The sequence below is a fragment of the Cucumis melo genome, chromosome 3 (assembly GCF_025177605.1).
Source record: "Cucumis melo cultivar AY chromosome 3, USDA_Cmelo_AY_1.0, whole genome shotgun sequence".
Taxonomy (NCBI): domain Eukaryota; kingdom Viridiplantae; phylum Streptophyta; class Magnoliopsida; order Cucurbitales; family Cucurbitaceae; genus Cucumis; species Cucumis melo.
The window spans coordinates 23,676,575-23,686,297 of record NC_066859.1 but is presented as its reverse complement, the minus strand read 5'-3'; the positions used below and the strand labels follow the sequence as shown (position 1 = coordinate 23,686,297).

Sequence of the window (9,723 nt, the reverse complement as noted above, 5' to 3'; positions counted from 1 at the left end):
TGCTTTTTCCATTAAAGTTAATGTATTATTTTGACCATCTATGCTTTAAAATTTGTTCAGTTTAATTTCCATACTTTCCATTGAATTTTGAACTATAAATTTTGAGAACATGTTCACACATTATACTTTTTCATGGAAATTATTAGTATTATTTAATCAAAATAAAAAGAAACTAACCTTTTTTACTTTAACGAGTGACTTCTAAACACACTTCTATCCATTTAACAAATAGAAACTTTTTTAAGAAAAAAAAAATATGTTTCTAATGTTTTGGTTGATGGAGAGGGAAAGTTTGAACATATACTTAAACGAGAATGGCTCAAATATGAACTATAAATCTTATAATAAGATTAAAGATTTAATTCCTCTGCATTCATATTATAAATAATAATAATAATATATAAGTATAATTTTCTAAAGAAACTAAAACATGAAAGAGAAAGAAAGACAATGTAATCAATCAAACGCTACAAGCGTCAAATTTATTATACACTAAACTAAAAAATTTAATAATCAAACGTAAATTTGTAATTAATAATACAAATATCAAAACTGAACAATACAATATAGGAATTGCTGTCCTCTATTTTCTTCCCAAACCCAACAAATAAATGAAAAATAGCTTTAAGATATTGGAATAGAGAAAAGAATTGATAGAGATATTGATTGTGATAAATGTACCCTCCTTTAATTAGCTTAGTCTTTGTTTGTGTGTTTTCTTTAAGAAATCGGATGAGTGTTCAGATTTTTCTATTATCAATAGACTTCAAACAAAGTCCAAAGGACTATCTATCTTCCCCATGGCCCTTTAGATTTCATGCTGCTACCATGTTCGTACACACCAATGAAGTTAGAATTGGAACTGACATATGTGTGGCATGTTGTTCGGTATGTCTCTAAGCAATGATCGAATATGCCGAGCTTTCCTAGCACGTGGAAAGAGGTCAAAAATGGATCCAAAAGGGTAGTAGTCAAACTTGAGATGTGCTTGGTTTGACAACATTCATATCATTGTTAGATTCGGCAATTTTCAAGTTAACAAGAAGTCCCTTCAAGTTCTGAACCTCAGAGTCCGAGATTCCTTACTATAAGCTTAGCCATTGAAAACAATGTCAATAGATGCAGTGCATTAGGTTTGAAGTCTCCCATCAAATTCACGCAAGAGCAACTTAGAATTATTGACAACCCGTCTGCTCTCACAAACTATATAACTACACAGTTCATGCCTGGGTGATGGCCTAAAGGACTTAAGCTCAATGAGGGGATTTGTAATGACATATTTACTACATATCTCCCTTGCAGGTTGAACATGCTTCCACCAAAAATCCGACAAAGCAATCTTCAAGACGTCCCAATATTCGGGATCTCGATACAATCTAAACAAACTACTGCCATTAGGAGTCCAAACATAAAAGTCCATCCAATCTCTATCCATTATTTCCATCAAACCTTGAGCCTGAGGAATACAGTAACGAGGAACTTGTGACCATGGCGAAGCATTTCTCATATCACCATTAAAAAATGGGCACTTAATCTCCAACACACCTCGTGAAGGCAATCCATAAACCATTTTATCAATTGCACCATCAGGTGAAGCAGCCAACCAATCATCTTCCGAGTTTGCTTTACCATAGACTTGAAATTCAGGAAACAAAACAGAGTTTCCAGTAATAAGCTTGTATCTTTCGAGAGCTTCTTCTTCTTTCATATTACTCCAACAAGTAGCAAGATTACCACAAAATGGTTCAATTGCGCCAAGTTTCTCCAACCATAGTTGAGCCCTTCGACGAGGCCAAAACCCAATTGCCCCAGCAAAAGTACTTGCTGTTAACTTATGCTTTCGAAGCTCTTGCCAATTTTTGAACCAATGCTGAAAACTACTGGACTGAAGAACAGAATAGTGATTACCCGTTTCAAATTGTAAAGAAGAAAAAGAAACAGAATTGAAATTTCGTATAGAACAGTTCCCAATAGCTTGACTACAGGCAAATAATATCTTTTTGCTATTGAACATCGATCGTTTCACCTTTCTGAAATTAGACGAACCTAAAGAAACTATGAAAATTTCAATTCAGATGAAGATAAATCTCGAATGACTCATTAACTAGAACGCTTGGAAGCACAAGTTAAAGCCCTAAAACTGATGAAGTAAGAAGGATTACAAGGTAAGTTTCTTACCTTAACAATGGCGGGGTGGGAGCTCCCGAGCGAGCAATTTGTCGAAGAAAAAACCTAAATTTTGGGTTTGGACTGAGGATAAGTTGTACAAAACAAAGTATCGTAGCGGCAAGGCAACAACGCAACGGGTGAGGGAGAGCGAGCGACTATCGGAGACTTCCGAAAAGAAGAGAGGATCAGAGATGAACGCCGCCACACGGAGAAGGAGAGACGACCGAAGGCCGGCCACGGCGTGAGAGGAGAGGGTTAGTCAGGGAGATACGCCGGCAACGGCATTAGACGAGAGGCTGAGTGAGGCTATAGGTGTAAAATTGAAAATTTAACCTAATCATTTTCTATTTAGTATTTACTCAATTAATAATAAAATATAAATAAATATATATATATATATATATATTTTTTTTTTTTATTGGGACCTAACCAAGTAATGCCATTAAACCCAAATTTTAAACCAATTCAACTAAACACTATTGTAATATGGATCGGATATTATAAGTTATTCGAGTTGTTGGTTACTCTTGCATCTTAGTTTGTTTTTTTAATACAAATAAATAGAAAAATTTAAGAGAGAAAATAGTCCAATTTATCATTTTAAAAATAACACTTTTTGTAAATTTGTTATTGTGCTTCTCTCCGTTAATGACGATCGAACTCAATGCTGATATTTCTTATTTTGTGTTTAAAATTTAAAATAAATGTTATTATACAATTACCAAAATACCATTTTTTTTTTCACTGAACGACTGATATTCATTAAATGATTTTTGATTGGACATACTTAGTGTATGATGAAGCTTAGATATGTAACCTTGTTTAATTTGAAAAATATTTATTGAATTTGTTCAAATATTTATAAAAAGAATTTTGATTACTATAAAATTTAAATTTGATAAAGTAAATATAAAGTCACAAATTTATGAATAATAGCAAAATTGAAGATTTATTTTAGATAAATAACAAAATCGAAAAAAAACTAGCATTGAAACGTATATGTCATATAATTATGGTAAGTTAGAGAATTTAAGAAATCTAATCTAAAATATAATTTAAAATTGTTATTAAATATATATATATATATATATTATATATTATTTAATTATAATTACGATAATAAATGGTTTAAAATATATTTGGAAAGAGAGTGCTGCAATTTTAATTAGAATTTACTGAAGCGGTAGAAAGATTGTTTTTCTTATTACTTTAGTTTTTTCATTTTTCAACTTGCTATCTACTATTTTTCTTTTACGGTTATCTCAATTTATAAATCACAATTTTAAAAATCCTTCACGATCCGGAGGAATGGCCAGTCTAGGCAAAGTGTTCATCAATTCGATCTAGATGAAATAACTTTAAGACTCAACTTATCTGTTTAATTTCTTCCGGTTAAATAATTTTTATTAAAAAAAGAACATTTTAGTTATTTATTTTTAAATCTTATTCTAAAATAAATAAAATGATAATAAAATAACTGATTAAATTTTTTTCTTATATTAAATTAAGATTAGATGCTCAATTTTGATTTATATAAAGGAAATTTTAGGCGTAAATTATTTAAGAGGAATGAAATTAGTAGAGAGAGAGCATAAGGTTTTTTTTTTAAAATATAATTTTGAAAATTGTTCAATTACTATAATTTGCTTTCTTAGAATAATGTGGAACCTCCCTTGAGCATTAGAATATATTGAGCATGCTTCATAGAATACTTGGCGAAATTTAATTTCCTTGCATTTCCACGTTAACCTTTTAAACTTTTAATTTTTTTTAAATGCCTAATTTAAATTTTTAAACTTTTTTTAAAAATGCCCAATTAAAAAAAAAAAATCAAATGCTCTTTTTTAGAATAAATAATCTAGCATTGAAAAGCATGTATGTCAACGTCCCTTGAGCATATTTTAAATATATTGAATATGCTGAAAATTCATGTTTAGATATAAGTATAGAATACCCAAAAATGTATGAATGAGAATTTAATGAATGAGTACTTGTATACCTAATTATATGTCTTCTTTGTTACTTTACTAGTACGTGGAGACAATGCACTTGTCTAAACTTAGCCTAGGTAGATTTTGAAAAAGATTAAAGCTCTTTAGAAGTTAAAACGGTCTTGAAATAACTCTTCAGTCTTGGATTCTTAATGTAATAAGACATTAAATAGTTAAAACTAATCCAGCTATTCTGATTAGTTATCCTAATTCCATAACTATTAACTTTCTTTCTAAAAAACTCCCCAATTCCAAAGCTTTTAATAAACCCATCTACTAGCCCCTTTGAAGGCATAAATTGCTTTTGGGAATTAAGTCCAACCTTAAATTACATAAAAAAAAATGGAATGTTTGGCCTTAGAATGATAACTTTGGAAGATTTTCGTAACAAATTCGATAGGATGATGGCTAGATAACCCGCGGCGATATTTCAAAGAAACACTCAAGAAGATCAAGAAGATGGCGGAAATGTCAAGAAGATGATGAACAGAGAATATTTGCCTCAATGACAAAATACAAATGGTAATTAAGCCCAACTTTTAATTATATCAATTATGTTAGCCATGATGGAGTCTGAAGTCTTTTGTAAATAGTAGGGTTAGTTGAAAGGGAACATACTAACCTAGACGAGGATAGCTCACCGCATTGGATATAAATTTAAGTTTTGCATTTATTTTTAAGAAAAATAAATAATTAATGTCCAATAGCTAAATAAAAAATATGTAACATTGTTAAATTTGTTAAATTCGAAGAACATTTATTAAATTTGTTCAACTTTAATAAAGGATGCAGAAGAGATATCTACCGAAACAATTTCAATTACTATAAAATTTAAAGTCGATAAAGTAAATATAATATCACAAATGTACAAATCATAATTTTAAAAAGCTGGCCAGTCCAGGTAAGATGTTGACAAAATTTGTTACACTCAACTTAATTTTTCAATTTCTCGGAGTGATAGTTTGCATAAACTATTCTAAAAAATGGTCCATTTTAAAAATTGTTCAAATGTTTTTCTAGAATAAATAGATATTTATAATTTGCCTTCATAGAAAAGTCTCGAATATATTGAATATGCTGAAAATTCTTCTTTTAGATAGGAAAGTATGAAAGAGAATTAAATGCATAAGTGCTTCTATATCTAATAGTTAGACAATATAAGTGTTTTTCTTAGTTAATGTTTGTTGTTTTTAGTTATCTAATAGATGATGGGCTAATTTAAACCTAATCTTTAGAGGTTGAAAACGGTCAAACCATGAATTAGAAGTCATAACGAAGCTAGGAGTCTTTTGTAAAGACTAGACGTTAACAAAACTTGTTGTAAAGGAAACCGTTAAACTAGGATAGCCCAAAAGTTATTCTAGCAAGGCCTAGCTCTACCCTTTATTTTTGCATACCAAAGAAAGCAAAACATGAAGAAGCATAGAAAATATGCATAGAAAAAGCTCAAAAAAAAAATCTAATTGTTGTGCATTACTCGTCTTCTTCAAGTGCATTACTCATAGCTTCAAAACCAATAAAACAATCTTCAAAAACTTCAAAACAAATCTCTTCCTCGAAAAACGTCAAATTGATTGTTAATAACACCTAAATCTTCCTCAACTACTCAGAATTACTCCAAAAATAAAAAAAAATGTAGGACTTAAATCGTGAGTTACGCTTTTGAATCTAAATAATTTATTGATTGAATTTTCTTCTACCTTGCCATGAACATCAATGGGTTTAAATTTGGATTTTAAACATTATATAGTGATATTGAATCATTGAAATTATATGCAAAATTTTATCGATCTCAACAACTTGGATACTTAAAAGAAAAACAAAGTACGTAATTTTGTCAAGGCAATAATTGTTTAAGAAGTAGCTACGTTAGAGAAGAATAATATGTTAAAAGGAATTTGTATCTTTTAATACTCAATTCATTTTAGACCATCTTAAAATTATGATGTCGAGGGATGTTAGATTAGAGTAAATTTTAAATTTGATGAATTTAATGTCTATTATTAGTTTGCAAAAACAACCAAACATTAAAATGTCAATGTATAACCTTATGATTTTGTTTAATATAATAATTAAAGTTTAAATCAATAAATTGATCTGTTATTATTTATTTGGTTTTAGGTTAACTTTTATGAATTATTTTTTTTAAAAAAAATCATTTATCTGTTTGATTTTCTATATATCAATAACAAAATTTTGAATAACTAATCCATGGGTTTTTATAAAAAAAAAAAAAAAAAAAAAAAAAAAAAAAAAAAAAACTTCATCTCCCAAATATATATTAGGAAGATTTCTAAATAGATAAAAAATTTCTAAAAAAATAAAAAGGAAGAAGTTTGACGGTTCCAATTGATTTACAAAATTCAAATTTTTGTAGTTAATTAACTTTCTCCATCTCTCTACCCACCTTTTATTTAAAAATAAAATACATATTATTTTAACTATATTTGGTTAATATTAAACAACCAAAGATATATCTCTAAATCCCAAAAATCATAAACCAATATCTAACAGCAAATTAACCAAACAAAAAACCGTAGTCCCATTCATCCCTCCCTAAACCCAAGAAAGTTCCATTATATAGAGAGTAGTGAAATGAATTCGGCCAAGAAGAGAGACTAAAAAGAAAACCATGGTGGTTGTTGGATGGTTTTATATTTAAAATGGAAGTTCTAAATATATTTAAAAAAACAAAAATATATTTATCTTCCTTATAAATATAATTTAGGTATTTTTGACATTTTTGATATTTTTTTAAATTAATCTTTTAAGACACTCAATATTATTTAAAATAAATTAATTTATTGGACATAAATTTAAGTTTTGCATTTATTTTTAAGAAAAAATAATTGATGTCAAATCACTTAATGAAAAATATGTATCATTGTTGAAAATTATTTATTAAATTTGTTCAACTGTAATAAAAATCCTTAAAGAGACAATCAAGGAAAAGAATTTCAACTGCTATAAAATTTAAAGTTGATAAAGTAAATATAATGTCAGAAATATACAAATCATAATTTTAAAAAACCCTCCCAACCTAATGGAAGGGCCAGTCCAGCTAAGGGATTCATGAGATGGAGTTGAAAAACTTTGACTTAAGCTTACTCCATGTTAACCTTCAAAAAATTTTCAAACTTAAATGTCCAATATTAAAAATCGTTCAAATGCTCTTTCTGGAATAGATAACATGTCTATTTGCTTTTTCAGAATAATCTAGGATAGAAAAGCATGTTTGCCCGACTCAACCGGATTGCAATTAGAATAAATTAACCATGCTTGAGAAGTTTTGAATATATTGAATATATGCCCAAAGATTCATGCTTAGATGAGTATAGAATACATGTTTTTTTTTTCTTTTTTTTGTCTTTAAGACCCCATTTTGGTCGTGTCAACAAAATATGAATGAGAATTGAATGCATTGTTGTTTGGATGCCTTTTTTTAGCAGTCTTATTTGTTGCTTTATGATGCACCTGTCTAAACCTAATCTTGTACATTTGGAAAAAAAACTAGAGTAGTTATTTAAACCATAAGTTAGGATTCTCTTGTCTAAGCATAAGGAAGCATAAGTTTTTTTTTTGTAAAGAGTAGGCGTTAACAAAGATTGTTGTCACTTCGAACGGAATAGTCAAACTAGAACTAAGTCAAGAACTAAGGCGTTAACAACGATAGGCCACCGGTTCTAGCAAGGCCAAGCTACCATTTATTTTTGCATATCAAAGAAAGGAAAGGGAGGCTAGTCAAATGCTAAACATAAAAAAAGTGAGGTTATCTCTTAGCTATAAAAAAATATGCATAGAAAAAGATCACAAAAAAAAAAAAAAATCGGGTAGGTCGAATAGTTATGTGTTTGATCAGTTAGGGTTGCCCAATGTTAGTGCGACATTAATTAGGAATCCTTACCTAAGTAAAACAAATAACTTTGAATGAGGGCTTGAAAAAGAAGAAGAATCCTCCCCAATCCACGATAGGAAAAAAAAAAGTAAGACGTTTTAATCTCTTTCAGAGCATGTCTAGGTATGGTAATGGCAAAACTTGGTGGCTACTGAACATGTTTTCGTTGGGTGGTTCTTGTTAAAAACTTGTCTCGTGTCCCGCCTCTTAGAATAGTTTTAGATTAACTATTAAGGCATAGAGTAATGTGACTTATTGTTAAGTGCTTCCCGTGCATGCTGCATGATTGACTGATCCTTATTAGATTTATTTTGCTTGAGAGAGAACAAATCTTATTTTGACCCACCGTTGTTTGTCTATTTCTTACACCATAGCATGTTTACACGTAATTTTATGCACAATTAAAATTGACTCTTTTACTAAGCTAATGCAACAACAATCAACAAAAACGGAGCCCAATGAGTCAAATTAAATAAGAGGGGAAAATTTATAATTTTACAAAAGGAGAGGCACATTTTTTATAGCTAAGAGATAATCATCGTAGAATTTTCTCTCAATAAAACCCTCTCTATTTTTTTATATCTCAATTTCTATCAAAATCTCTGCCAATTCTGCTCGTCATCCATGGAGGTGGATGTGTAAACTTCTTTGAAGTAAAGCGCTTATGGATTTGCTTCTTTTTGAGAAATTTCCAATTGTTATCAAGTTTAGTATGCCTTGGTTCTTTAATTTTCTTCAAGAAATCATGATTTTGATTCTGTAAATTTTAATTTGCAAAACTAATCCTTGTTTCTTGAATATATGAGCATGCAAGGTTTTCCAATGTGCAAGGCATTGAGTTTTTGTTTGAAAATTAAAGTTGAGTTCTTGAGTTTTTGATTTCTCGTGAATTTAATTGAGGCATGTTAATCGTTATGAACTTGCTAAAGTCTCTTTGTTTTCCAAGAAAATCAAATTGAATTCAATTCATCATTTCTATGTGTCCATGACTAATAAAATTGAGTTCAATTTAAGATTATTTCTAAGTATGCAAGATATTAATTTCTTAATAGAATTAAAAAGTGAATTGTAGCCTGAATTTCCTTTTGTTCAATTGTCAATCTTCCATAATGTGAGGTTCTCTTATAAATTGTAATGTCATCTTGTTGTTTGAATGATTTATGTTTCAAATTGTAATGTCATCTTGTTTGATCCGTTGATTATTACTTTAGTTTAGAATAAATTACAATTACTCCAAATTATTGAATCTTAGTCAGATCACCCGCATCTAAAGGTGACTTGATTAAGAGCCAAGAATGATAAGCATTCTTATTTTCTCTTGTACTTCAATGAAAAAAAGTGTTGGGATTGATGCTCTAAATCTCGTGGTCATGTAGTTTGTAATTGTATATATTATGCAAACATTTTATTTATCTAATAAAATAAATTGTTTTTATTTTATTTCACATTTGGTTGCATTAATCCATAAAACCAATAAACTAATATGCAAGGTTATCTTCTGTAACCTAAACATATAAGTAGAGACATACAAGTGGATCATGTTTAAGTAATAAATAGTATGTAGTACATGGATAAGGTTGGATACCTTATCTTGGTGACACTACGAATATGACCTGCTTTGTAGTTGTTACAATTGTTCTAAAATGGTATAAATATGATTTGATCATA

General features: G+C 29.2%; 1 protein-coding gene across 1 annotated transcript; it reads right to left on the bottom strand.

Annotated features, from left to right (window-relative positions):
- Positions 1 to 453: 453 nt before the first annotated feature.
- On the bottom strand, positions 454 to 2,954 carry LOC103496427 (uncharacterized). The gene is made up of 3 exons (XM_051082897.1): positions 2,892 to 2,954; positions 2,179 to 2,324; positions 454 to 1,880 (listed from the first exon to the last, which is right to left on the bottom strand). The coding sequence occupies exons 1-3, from the start codon at positions 2,952 to 2,954 to the stop codon at positions 1,130 to 1,132; spliced, it is 960 nt and encodes a 319-aa protein (XP_050938854.1). The 3' UTR covers positions 454 to 1,129.
- Between the last annotated feature and the right edge of the window lie 6,769 nt (positions 2,955 to 9,723).